Source organism: Gasterosteus aculeatus, chromosome 1 (genome assembly GCF_964276395.1).
Source record: "Gasterosteus aculeatus chromosome 1, fGasAcu3.hap1.1, whole genome shotgun sequence".
Classification (NCBI taxonomy): Eukaryota; Metazoa; Chordata; class Actinopteri; order Perciformes; family Gasterosteidae; genus Gasterosteus; species Gasterosteus aculeatus.
The window spans coordinates 1,321,523-1,334,699 of record NC_135688.1 but is presented as its reverse complement, the minus strand read 5'-3'; the positions used below and the strand labels follow the sequence as shown (position 1 = coordinate 1,334,699).

Genomic DNA, 13,177 nt, shown 5'->3' with positions numbered 1-13,177 from the left:
AGGAAAAATAAATGAAAAGTAAAAATATATCTGTAAAGCCAACTTTAACGAGCCGGAAACACTGCAATTATCACTTTTCACATTTTTAATGTGAAGAGAAAACATGCTCCAGCCGGTGGTACAAACATACCAGCTGTGTATTAAACGCTAAGAGTCACACGAGAAGACACAATGAATGTCATCATGCATCGATTAACACAAAACACCCAGAATTCATCTGTACTTCCAACATGAAAGTAAAGTTTTAACACGCTAAAAATGTCTTCCGGGAGGAGCTGGTAACGCAGTGGGAGGAGCCTGTAACTCAGTGGGAGGAGCCTGCGTTCTAAAGCTGCTAACCAGGTGGATTTTTCACCCCCGAGCTATATGGGCAGAACTTTAGGAAGCACTTCACGTCCCACCCACCCGACCTTCTATCGGACTTGGAGTAGAGGCGGAGTTCCCAACCGAGCTGTAATAAATATATATATATATATATATGTGCGTGTGTATGTGAATGGAATACGATACGTCCATGAAGTCCTGGTTCACATATGCCTCCGGTAAATATAACCACCACATATCGGGACTCTGGATGTCTTATTAGCTGGACACAAATCCACAGGGGAGGGTGGGTGTCAGGGGGCGTGGCTTAAAGAAGCTAATCACTAGCATAGCGGAGGAAAGACCGATGTCTTACAGACAGAAAATTAAGACAGAAACAAAGTCTGCAGCAGTATGTACATTGTCGGAAATTATATATTTAGATTTTCATACATTAAAACACCCTTTGAATTTATTTATTTTTTTACAATCAACTCAATCAACCCCCCCATCGTCCCCCGGTCTGTTCATTTGCTCCACAGCAGCGCGACGGCTTTGCAGATTCCCACGTCGTTGTAGTTGAAGTAGCAGAGGCCGGCGAAGGTGACCGTGGACAGCAGGAAGAGGCCCGCGTTGGCCATCTTGACCTTGGTGTCCCCATGGACGTAGTCCGTCAGCACCTGCCCGATCCCCCTGCCGGCCGGAGACAAGACGGAGCGGCCGGTTATAAAAGACATGGCCCAGTGTGTAGGTTCCTGTACACGCTGATGCTCAGACAGGAAGTTCTTTCCTGTAATATTCAGTCAATTATGTTTTTCTAGTCTCTGACTATCTATTCAGTGTGCAGGTCAACAGGAGGAGTGTTAGCGGCACCGCTAACAAGCAGAGGGTCACTTCGATTTCATCGCGAGGCCTTCAGGCTCCGCTGATAATTTGGGCAAATGTAACGCCCCAAGTAGCAGAGCTAGCTGGTGGAATGTTTGGGTGTTAAGAGTTGGCTTCTAACTGTAGATGGATGTAAACCGATAGTCAGCCAGGAGCTTTACTAAGTGATGCAACCGAAGGCGCTCGATTGAGACCATAAAATCATGTTTACAATGTTTACTGAGGGAATAAATCAAGGGAAGTAGAGTCATTTCCTCATAGACGTCTATGGGAGCAGAGGAGTCGCCCCCTGCTGGTCACTACAGAGAAGTAGAGTCATTTCCTCATAGACGTCTATGGGAGCAGAGGAGTCGCCCCCTGCTGGTCACTACAGAGAAGTAGAGTCATTTCCTCATAGACGTCGATGGGAGCAGAGGAGTCGCCCCCTGCTGGTCACTACAGAGAAGTAGAGTCATTTCCTCATAGACGTCTATGGGAGCAGAGGAGTCGCCCCCTGCTGGTCACTACAGAGAAGTAGAGTCATTTCCTCATAGACGTCTATGGGAGCAGAGGAGTCGCCCCCTGCTGGTCACTACAGAGAATACAGCTTAAGCACATGACGCTCTGGCTTCACTTTAGAGAATCGCAGGTTTTTTAATTAGTTAAAAACACCTCTCGGTCCCCAAAATTACCATAATGTCTTTCCTCTCAAAAACAGCGTGTTGACAAACTGCACGCGGAACGACATTCGAGAACGAGAACAGCCACAGGAAGCAGAATTAAGCGGTCTTCCTGTGGCGACACCTCAACCAGAGACAGATCTTGTGCAGTAATTACCAAGTGAACTGGAAGTGAAACTATTTTGTTTGAACGATGCGGGTGCAGAGTGCAGGCCTTTATATTATATTATACCCCCCCCCCCGTTCAGGGTAGTGCCATACCAGTGTCCGTGCAGGGTCAGGGCGGCGGCCAGCGAGTAGTCCACCACGGGGCTGTGGTTGAAATAGGCCACGGGCGCGATGGCCAGCAGCGCGATGCTGAGCGCCCGCTCCGCCGTCCAGTGCAGCGAGGCGGCCTTGGAGACGGCGCCGGCTGCAGAGTGGGATCGAGAAAAAAGCAGATGTTCAGCACGTGATCCGGTAAACCCCCCCAAACACTTTCACAACTAGAAAAAAACGGGGAATCCACACTGGTTTATTTTTTCATTTAGAGGGAAATCAGGCAGCTGGACGGCTTTAAAGCGACGCTATGGTAACGTGAATCAGAAATTAAGAAAAAATTTGGGAGGGGGGGGGGGTCACATGCTCAACTGTTTCTTGGCCACGGCTGTCGATCAAAGCCTCATATTTAACAGACAAATGGAGGAGTAGAAGTGAAAAGGATTATCAAACTCTTCAATTAATATACGTGGCCGGACAATGCCTTTAAATATCGTGTCCGATTGGGCGTTTTTGGACGTGGACCTGTCTGTAGCCAATCAGATGTCGCCCTCATTTTCAACCAATCACATGAGGCCAGCTCCCCGCTCCCTTCCCTGCGAGGCTGCAGCGATACAGCAACGTAACTTGCCATGCAACAGGTCAGAGGTCAGCAAAGTGTAAGTAATACTACATGTAGTAATACGTCATGTAGTCAAACTGGTACTGCATGTAGTAATACTGCATGTGGTGTTATTGGTATTGCGTGTAGTACAAACACCAGTGGACACTGACCGCTCAGGGCCGGGGACGCATGGATCCTTGCCGCCGGCTGGTGGAGCTGCTCCTGGTGTTTGTGAGGAGCAACCAGCGGTCTGGCCAACAAAGAGGTTTGGTAGAAAAGAGCTGAAGAGAAAAGACGAGAAATGACGTTATTTCTAAAAATGAACATTAATAATAGGGGTGGGAATCTCTTGGCACCTCACGATTCGATTCCGATTCAGAGGTCAACGATTCAATTCTAAACAGATTATTGATTCTAAACTGATAAAACGATTATCGATGCATCTCAAATCTGAGTTTGCTACTCAGAGGTTGCTAATCACTTCCTACTTTATTTGATAATTAAAGAAAATCAACAGATGAATATCCTTCTCTAATTTTTTTATAAGAAAAAAAAATCTTTGTCACAAATATGATTTTCTATCAACAATGCAAGAACCAACGCAGCTTGGATTTCAACACAATATGAAGTAGCCTATGCAAAATAAATATTAAACAGATTCATTTTTCTTTTAAATGAAGAAAAAGCTGCTCTTCGTCTCAGACCGGTCCGTATTTGTAAAATACCGGAAAAAAGTCCAAATCTGTGAATATCTTGCCAACTTTCAATACGGATTGACTTTTTGGAAAATGTAAATAATGAGGTAAGATGTGCGCAGGCTCCTCCATAGTTCAGTAAAGTTATTAGATACTCAGATTCAGACTGACGGACCGGTCTGCGAGCTGGACGCGTTGCTCTTAATGTGCCGGTAATGATGGTAAATGATGGTTTATAGCTGGTTGTCATCTACGGTCCACTACGAGGGGGGCGTTTATTTTTTGACAACCTTTTATCTCATAATTTCTTTTTATCCCCTTACATTAGTGCGGAAATGGGCTTCTATAGTTGTGTGAATGCATCACTCCAGCCAATCCAAAGACGGGGTTTGTAACCAATCAGGTGTAGAGACCATGGTGACTGACTCCGCCCCCTTACTGTCAAAAAGAAAAACAGCGAGCGCGTAGAAAACACCTTCGGCCGGCAGAGATTAACCTCGCGAGCGAGGAAGTTCACGCTCAACGAGCGAGCAAATATCTCGCAAGAGATGACATTTTATTTTTATTTTTTTATTCCGATTATTAACTTTTCTGAATTGAGACCGAATCGTTCTAGAGAGAATCAAGATAAATCTTCCCCCACCCCTAATTAATAACATTATAACAACATAACTTTCTCTGCTACGTCACTGCAATGAATATAAATCTGTTTGCGTCTTTTAGCGCTGGGCATTTAAAGCCATTATTGTAAGAAAAAGGGGAAAAAGTGGTTCACTAACATTGACTGAAATACATCAGTTACTCTCGAACATGAATGTATTTTTGGAGGTTTTATTCCCTGGCCTAAATATGTCCACTGCAAACACGTACCATATTCATGTAGGTTAGTGGATGTAAACCAGCAGATACTAATTTAAGAAATTAAAGGGGGTCGTTGTGGCGCAGCGGGTAGAGCAGGTGCGCTGAGAACCGCAAGGTTGGTGGTTTGAGTCCTGGCTGCCCCATGTCTCGAGTCAAAGTGTCCCTGAGCAAGACACCTAACGCTAATTGCTAATTGCTCCCCGGGCAAAAATGTGAAAATGGGTTTAAAATGTAATGTAAGTCGCTTTGGATAAAAACATCTGCTAAATGACCTGTAATGTATCAAAATAACGCATCATGACAGTTTGGATGATTTGAACTGGTCACCTGTTATCACACTAGCATTTAATTATCGCGGCAAACAATTACGCTGCACTGAACTGTAAGTAACGTATAAAAAAAGTTTAAATAACGAAACCTGTAATTATTACAACGAATAGCATTCAGCCGATGCAACAGTCCCGATGCGCGGCCACGAGAGAATGAACGAATGTCTCTTTGAGAAGACTCGTTACTCCCGAGTCCTCGTTCACGAACGACACATCACTGTCTGAGACACAGCTAACGTCATGGACGGTCGTCCTCACGCTGGCTCGGGGCGCAGGGGCGCAGTGGATCACTAGTTAAGCTAACTAGCGTTAACCAGTGTTGACTCAATGTCGTGAACTTGGAAGGAGACGCCCTTTGTTCGTACCCGGCCGATATTCGCCCTTCTTCCGCCAAACCGCCGCGCTAACGTACTAAACGTGTACGCGAAGAAGAGGAAAACAACACGCTGAAAACAGACAGAAATACTCACGTTTGACTCCTCTGCGACACACGGAACTCAACCGAACGATGGCCGCCATGATTATCAACGGACTAAGGTCGCCCCAGTGACCCGGATGTGGTTGTGACGTCGGTGGCGCCTTAAAGGTGGCGGCTGGTCGAAAGATCGATAGACATATATATCTATATCTATCTATCTATCTATCTATATATATATATATATATATATATATATATATATATATTTATATATGTCTATGGAAAGATCACCAAACCTTTATTTTGCCCTTTACCTAGTTTATTTTGACCTCACTTTTCTTTCAAGTGTCAATAAATACAAAAGTAATATTTTATTCAGCACGAACCATCTCCAAATGTTAAAACACGATATTCTTCACGAAAAGATTACCGTGATTAATATTTTTTTTATTTTAAGCATCTCGAAGATTATTACAACCGGACATTTACATAATTCCATGTATTACCACATATTATGTTCATTAATATAAGTATAAATACATTTTTTATTTGGGGTTTTATTGTTTCACAAAAAAATATTATATATTGTACGACTCTCGATAATTAAGCCCCGGACGACTTTCTCTTGATAAGAATGTATTAGGAATCAGGCCGCAGCCTTCGTCGAACAGGAAACCACCGCTTTCAGGCACCAGAATCCGCAACGCTCCCCCGTTACGTCCCTTGCCCCGCCCACAAATCACCACAACAATCTCCATAGGTGGCACGAGGATGATTGACATAAAACATTGTGAGCCCTTCGCTGAACTTCCAAACTCCGTAAATGTGTAACTCGCTCACAGAACATGTAAACAACAGTCCGTTACAATATAAATATGACATGTAACAATATTCCGTATATTCAGAGCTGCTAATACATATTTCTCACTGTTGACCAGACACCACTGAATTAAACCTGTGATCCCTAAATGATATTTGTAAATGATTCCTGGTCTCTTTTTGGAGGCGACTCCTGGCAAACACAAACATCGTCACTCAAAGCGACACGTTCAGCGCGTCGATTTTTACTGACGTCACGGTGCTGCTCCTGCGCACACCAGTACATCGCATAGCAACAGCGGTGAAGAAGAAGGTCAGCACGCCTTGGTGCCGTTAACAACGCGGAAGAACGCCGGTGTGCCGCCGCCGTTTGTCGGACACTATGGACGGGTTTGATCAATTCAACGACGCGGAGAAGGCAGAGGCGTCCGAGCTGCAGCGAATGATCGCGATAGAGCAACAGAAAGCGCAGTTCCAGGCCCAGGTGTGTGTGTGTGCTATGCTAACTGTGCTACGTGCCACCCGTTGAGGGCACCGGGCGAAGGGGAGCGTGAGCCCTCTAGTGTCCCCTGGAAGATGATTTAACGTTAATACAACTTATCCACGATTTGAAGAATATTACACAAGTGTTTCACCTCGCTGCACTGAAGCAAATGAGCCGTTTAGACAGATGACAATATCTGTGCGTGCGTGCGCGCGCGCGTGTGTGTGTGTGGGTGGGTGCGCGCGCGCGCGCGCTCGCATGAATATTTGTATTATTATTAAATAACTTAAATTTGAGCTAAACTGATCACCATTCAACAATCCATCCAAACATCATTAAACTGACAGTTTTTTCCTGCAGTCTGTTCAAAACTAAATCCCCAAAACGCATTCAAACCAAGGAATGTTCTGTTTTACATTGACTTTCTCTCCCAGGTGCACACCTTCACCGACGTCTGCTGGGACAAGTGTGTGGACAGTCCCGGCTCCAAGCTCGACCACCGGACGGAGACGTGCTTGGTGAGCTGCGTGGAGCGCTTCATCGACACCACCCTGAGCATCACCAACCGCTTCACGCAGATGGTGCAGAAGGGCGCTCACTGATGAAGATGAAGAGCGACTCCCAAGAGGAAAACCGGGCCGAGGACATGAACAAAGTGTTTTGTGTAGCGGTGGGAGGCCGCGGGCACGGAGGACGTGTGGCGAGACGTAGCCGTTTGTGTGACATCAGTGTGCTCGTGTCCGCCATCCTGTCTGGTCCTCGGCGTATCTGACTGGAAGGAAGGAATCCAGCCATCGAGTGGCTGCTTCTTCTGCTGTCATCGTCGGACCGTGTTTAAAATTATGTTTTATCCTGGTTCGATTGACATGTGAATTAAACATATCGTATTTGTCAATTAAAAGATGGCTGAGTTTTTGTGATTTTTTTTTTTTTTTTTGGAGGGGCATTAAATAACCTAGTTGGTCTGCAGTTTATTTATATATCTTCATGCTGCCCCAGAACATCTGTATCCTCATCCAATATCCTCATCTCTAACAAATGTTTGTGTTTATGGAATAAGCCCAATTCCTTCAACAACCCGCACTCTCCGCTCTGCATGTGATAAACTGCTTGTTCCTCCTCACTGAGAGCAAAACACTCGACTAGATCTCCACTCTCTGCTGTCCTGCTCCTAAATGGTGGAAGGAGGTCTCTGAAGACATCAGGACCACAGAGAGCCTTCACATCTTCAGACTAAAGACACACCTCTTCAGACTCTACCTCCACTAACACACTAACTAACTGCACTTAAGAGCCTTTAAGTACAATTCATCTATAGCAAGTTGTAGATCAGCTTATTTGATGAAATTACACTTTCTTGTTCTTGTGTCAGATGAATGACATGTAATGTAATATTGATCACACAGATAATTGTCTCTTCAAAAACATTAAACTTAACTAAACATTTATCTTAAATTATATTCCGACTCGTAGAATAACCGATACCATCTTCATCAACACAGTAAAGCGGTTTTAATCAGGAGGGACGGAGCAGAGCTCAGAGGATGTGAAGCATCAGCACGTTGTTTGTATGAATCGTGTACGTGTGCTGTCATCTGGGTTAATGAGGGAAAGATTTACATCGAGCACAGATAAAGACTTTTGTAATAAACCAGTGTATCATATATATGGACCACTTTATTACCTTTGTACAAACCCTGTTAAGGAAGTCAAGTAACAAATGTGTTCTAAAGAACAACCTGTATTCTGTAAGCTGTCTGATTTAGTATTTTCTCATTTCAGTCTAAAAACAAAGTGGTCTTCTTTGTAAAACTCATAAATATGGAAATGTTGTTTTTATCAGTCGACTGTTAAAGTCAATTGTAGGAAAAAACTGATTCAATAATGAAATAACTGTAATATTCTGCCATTTTGGTCTCAACAAACAATCAGCATACAAGCTTCGACTCTTGGAAACTTCTTTCACAATTTTCTGAGAACGTCTAAAATTTTAAAGAGCAATCAGCGGCGTCACCGGAGCTGAGAAAACTCATTGGTTTAAAAATCACGCGTCATGTACCACGTCGTGTTTACGCCTCACTCAATAAATATGTACGAGACACAAAGACGGTCAAAGTGACATCGGAGGGAAAGTGTCCAGGAGGCGTGCGGGTGGACCAGCGGGTGGGACGGATCCCGAGAGACGTCTTCCTCTTCTCACTGACTACAGCGTGAGCGCGTTGATGTTCCTCGCCGCCCTGAGCGCCGACTTCATGGCGGTTTCGATCCAGCCGTGCGGCGTGGCGGTGTGTTCCCCGGCGAAGTGCACCCGGCCCTCGCTCTGGAACAGCTCGGCGGCGTACTGGCCCTGCTGGTAGGGCGTGAACAGGGCGAAGGCCCCCAGGCTGTACGGGTCCAGGCCCCACTTCTTCACCAGGCCCCCCGTCCACAGAGGCCTGACGTGCTCCCCGTGGATCCTGGTCAAGTCCTCCAGCACCACGGCCATCAGCTCCTCCTCGCTCAGGCCCTGGAAGAGGGTGGAGTCGTCGGAGCAGGTGTAGGAGGCCAGCAGGGCGCCCGCCGCCGTGCCGCGGAAGCCGTGGCTGGGGTAGAAGACGAAGCGCGACGGCCGGTCCGTGACGCTCTTGCCCCCTCTGATGCCTTCTTTCTCCCAGAAGCGCTCGGCGAAGCTGAGGATGACCTTGGTGGAGCTGGCATAGTGGACCGAGCGCAGAGCCTCCATCTTGTCCGCGGAGAGAGGTGGCTGGAAGTCGATGAAGACGGCCGCCTTGGCCGAAGCCGTGACCAGGGCGTAGTCCGCCACCAGGTCGGTCAGCGGGCCCGAGCCACGCCCGTCCTGGTACGTCACCGTCACTCCGCCGCCGCCACCTGTCTGATTGATCCGCTTGACCTTGGAGTTGAAGAGGGTGGTGGCGTTTAATGTCTGGTGTAAAGCCCGCGGGAGGTGATCGAAACCGTCAGACACCTCAAAGTACCTGGAGGAAGATAGACCTCGTAGTCACAAGCTGTTAAACAGTTCATGGACTTAATCTCTTAAAGTCTTCTTCATTTTGTTTTTTGCATTTATGGAAAAAGGAAGTGACCATATTAGGACTGATCAGGACTAAGTCTCTTACTAGAGATCAGCGTGTAGCCCCGCCCCAAAGCATCCCCTGCTTTATGGTCTGTTTGACTCTAAATGGACCATCAGTCACTAAATGAACATCATGTTGTGTTGAAGAAGACTTGAAACTAGAGACTGAGACCATAAACTCATGTTTACAATGTTTACTGAGGGAATAAATCAAGAGAGAAGTAGAGTCATTTCCTCATAGACGTCTATGGGAGCAGAGGAGTCGCCCCCTGCTGGTCACTACAGAGAAGTAGAGTCATTTCCTCATAGACGTCTATGGGAGCAGAGGAGTCGCCCCCTGCTGGTCACTACAGAGAAGTAGAGTCATTTCCTCATAGACGTCTATGGGAGCAGAGGAGTCGCCCCCTGCTGGTCACTACAGAGAAGTAGAGTCATTTCCTCATAGACGTCTATGGGAGCAGAGGAGTCGCCCCCTGCTGGTCACTACACAGAATGCAGCTTTAACTCGTGAAGGTCTGCAGGCTGTGTGCTGCCGTGATAACACAGCAAAATAAAAGTCTCTCACTTCGTGCTGTCGCTGATGTCTGCGTGAATGTACAACATCTCTATCAGCGAAGTGTAGAAGAGGCTGTTTTCGTTCAGGACGTCCCCGATCATCCTCAGGGCACCACGACTCAGATTGCCCACCTTCACCAGGTATTCCTGCCAACGGTTGGAGGCAAAACTGTGAAAATATTCAGACTCAAACCACCAGCCTGCCCGTCAACGTCGAGGTGTAAATACCTTCACTGTGTAGGAGTCGTACTTATCTATCATGGCTCTGCAGCCAACGGCCTTCAGGTCGTCCTGCACCTGCACACAGGTCACAATCAGAACCGCAACCCCCACCACCCACCCCTCCTCCTCCACCCACAACTACAAACACTAACAACCACGACGTCACACCACGCGTCATGTGCACAAACCTTCCAGAGCGTCTGACTGAAGAGCTGAGCGGCCGACTTCCCCCTCTCGCCTTCGCTCAGGCTGTAGTTCAGCAGGTCCGGGTCGTCGCCCACGGCGCCCGTCTTGTGGCGCACGCCGTTGATCAGGTAGTAGGTGTTGACATCGTGCTGGATGAAGGGGTTCAGGGTAACTTGTAGCTTGGAGGCGAAGGAGAGCAGAATCCTGTGGAATAGAGCGTGGTGTCGTCATCGATCTTCTTCCTGGGGCCGACGTGCTAATTCCACAGCTGGATTAGCCACCGCGAACTATTATCGTTTACACAAATCACATTAAAACAGGAAGTTCCTGTCCATCTGACGAATGGAAGTGCAAAGTCCCAAAGTCCCAAATCACAATCTTTTCTTCAACCATACTATATTCTAGTTCTGTTCCGTGGTATCCACTCACTTGTGGAAGCTGGGGATCCTCATGGCGCCCACTTCTGCGTACCAGCCTTCTCTGCTGTCCCTGAAGGTCTCCACCCGTCCTCCGATGCGGCTGCTGGCTTCCACGATGGTCACCTTCGTTGTCCACAAAGGTTTCTTACTTGAATATGTATTTCAAGCATTAAAAAACAAGACACACCTGAAGCTTCCAATCATCCTTTTTCTTCACCGTGTGTCCGGCGTCTTCAAGGAGCTTGGCGGCGGTCAGACCGGCGACGCCCCCTCCAATGACGGCGATGTGGCTAGGCGTCTTGGAGGCGGGAAGGCCTTTGACCACAAGGTCCAGGAGCTCGCCGTAGTCGGTGTCCTGAAGGCAGTCGTTCAGGGGGTCTGCAAAGATACCGCTCACGGCGAACACCACCAGCCCGACCAGAACCAGAGGGACTGAGAAGGAGAGGGGGGGTCAGTGGATTGGCCTCATCCATTAACACTCATTCACTCACCCATTCACATCCATTAACACTCATTCACTCACCCATTCACATTCATTAACACTAATTTACTCACCCATTCACACCCATTAACACTCATTCACTCACCTATTCACATCCATTAACACTCATTCACTTACCCATTCACACCCATTAACACTCACCCATTCACATACATTCACAGCCATTAACACTCATTCACTCACCCATTCACATCCATTAACCCTCATTCACTTACCCATTCACACCCATTAACACTCACCCATTCACATCCATTCACACCCACTAACACTCACTCATTCACACGCATTAACACTCATTCACTCACTCATTCACTCACCCTTTCACATCCATTAACACTCATTTACTCACCCATTCACACCCATTAACACTCACCCATTCACATCAATTAACACTCATTCACTCACTCATTCACTCACCCTTTCACATCCATTAACACCCATTCACACTCATTAACACTCACCCATTCACATCCATTAACACTCATTCACTAACTCATTCACACCCATTAACACTCATTCACTCACTTATTCACTCACCCATTCACATCCATTAACACTCATTCACTCACCTATTCACATCCATTAACACTCATTCACTCACCCATTCACCCACTCATTGCTAAACAGGAGCTGCCCCGGTGACTAACAGACACGTAGTCACAGGAGAACTTTAATGACACGTTGGCGCCAAGAAGTCTCTTTGAAATGTGAATAGAGATCATTATTATCATTATTAGTGTTATTACATTAGTTAAAACAAAACTAACCTCCCAGTTTCTCATATTTTACAAAGATAACTGACTCACATTCACAGCTGAATTTCACACACATCTTTCACACAAGTTTACGTCCTCATAATTCTCATACTTACAGATCTTGCACACGTGAGGGATCATCTTGAGAGCAGAACTCCACGGTTTCCCCCCTCGACCGTCAGAAGAGCAGGAAACCTTCCAAATGAAATGTAAGTATTACATAAAATAATGACGCACTCTGAATGTCATCAGTCCAAAATCTGCAGTTCTTCAGATTCTTCTCCAAAAACAGGTAAGAAAATGCATTGAGTTTGGTGTAAACATGAATAATTATTTAGAATAGATTAAAAACACCAGACAGGGAACCACACAGCAGGATTACCATTAACAAATAACTAACAAATACAAAATAAATAGTTAAGAGCTGAAAAACAAACAGGTTAAAACAGGTTTTCTTTCTAAATAATAGAGTTTGGTGCGAACATGACGGCCGTCGGGAGATAAACAGCAGACTCACCTGCAGCAGAGGCACCGTCTCGTACGTCGTGGTGAGCCGATGCATCGCCGAGGACGAGCGCAACCTAAACTTCCAACGTCCGGAAGATCGTTTAAAAGGAAAGACCCGCGTCCTCTTAATGAGGCGGACTGTGTGGCTCCTCGGGGCCTCCAGAAGTATTTTCCCACACCAGCTCGAGAGTCAACCACACTGAACAAATCAGATTAACGGTCATCAGCAGACCTCGTCTCCCCCATCTTCTCTCAACACCCCAGCCGACGAGCTCGGGACCCAAAACGTGTCACACTCGACTACAAATGTTTCCATCACAAATGTCCTTTATTTGCTGGTGCATTGGAATTATTTTTGCAGCTTGCCCGTTAAAATTCTTCATGTAAATAAAAGTCAAAGATCCCCAGAATCTTTGTTGTGTCCGAATAGAACTGAATTGATTTTCTTCACATTAAAAAGCTTTGTGTCATCTTACGTACTCAAAGCTGGATGTTGAGTAGCTTCTTTTGCGGTTAACTAGTAGTGAGTGGAATGTCTTGCCCAGTTGACTCCGGTCTCTGGTTCCGTAGAAAGTCTCCGGAGACAGACTTTACCTGTCGAGGTGACGCGCTACGTCCCCAGGTGATGAAGCGATGTGGCGTT

The 13,177-nt window shown here is 46.4% G+C and overlaps 3 protein-coding genes across 3 annotated transcripts; 1 reads left to right on the top strand and 2 right to left on the bottom strand.

Annotated features, from left to right (window-relative positions):
- Positions 1 to 67: 67 nt before the first annotated feature.
- Positions 68 to 5,179, bottom strand: sdhdb (succinate dehydrogenase complex, subunit D, integral membrane protein b). Its single transcript, XM_078106604.1, has 4 exons — positions 5,065 to 5,179; positions 2,880 to 2,990; positions 2,109 to 2,259; positions 68 to 996 (listed from the first exon to the last, which is right to left on the bottom strand). The coding sequence occupies exons 1-4, from the start codon at positions 5,111 to 5,113 to the stop codon at positions 831 to 833; spliced, it is 477 nt and encodes a 158-aa protein (XP_077962730.1). The 5' UTR covers positions 5,114 to 5,179; the 3' UTR covers positions 68 to 830.
- Positions 5,180 to 6,047: 868 nt separating this feature from the next.
- timm8b (translocase of inner mitochondrial membrane 8 homolog B (yeast)) lies at positions 6,048 to 7,216 on the top strand. Its single transcript, XM_040169874.2, has 2 exons — positions 6,048 to 6,315; positions 6,750 to 7,216. Exons 1-2 carry the CDS (start codon positions 6,214 to 6,216, stop codon positions 6,915 to 6,917), a joined length of 270 nt encoding a protein of 89 aa, XP_040025808.1. The 5' UTR covers positions 6,048 to 6,213; the 3' UTR covers positions 6,918 to 7,216.
- Positions 7,217 to 7,981: 765 nt separating this feature from the next.
- On the bottom strand, positions 7,982 to 12,705 carry il4i1 (interleukin 4 induced 1). Its single transcript, XM_040169873.2, has 8 exons — positions 12,545 to 12,705; positions 12,144 to 12,222; positions 10,988 to 11,202; positions 10,781 to 10,893; positions 10,354 to 10,555; positions 10,172 to 10,240; positions 9,954 to 10,090; positions 7,982 to 9,290 (listed from the first exon to the last, which is right to left on the bottom strand). The coding sequence occupies exons 1-8, from the start codon at positions 12,587 to 12,589 to the stop codon at positions 8,519 to 8,521; spliced, it is 1,632 nt and encodes a 543-aa protein (XP_040025807.1). The 5' UTR covers positions 12,590 to 12,705; the 3' UTR covers positions 7,982 to 8,518.
- Between the last annotated feature and the right edge of the window lie 472 nt (positions 12,706 to 13,177).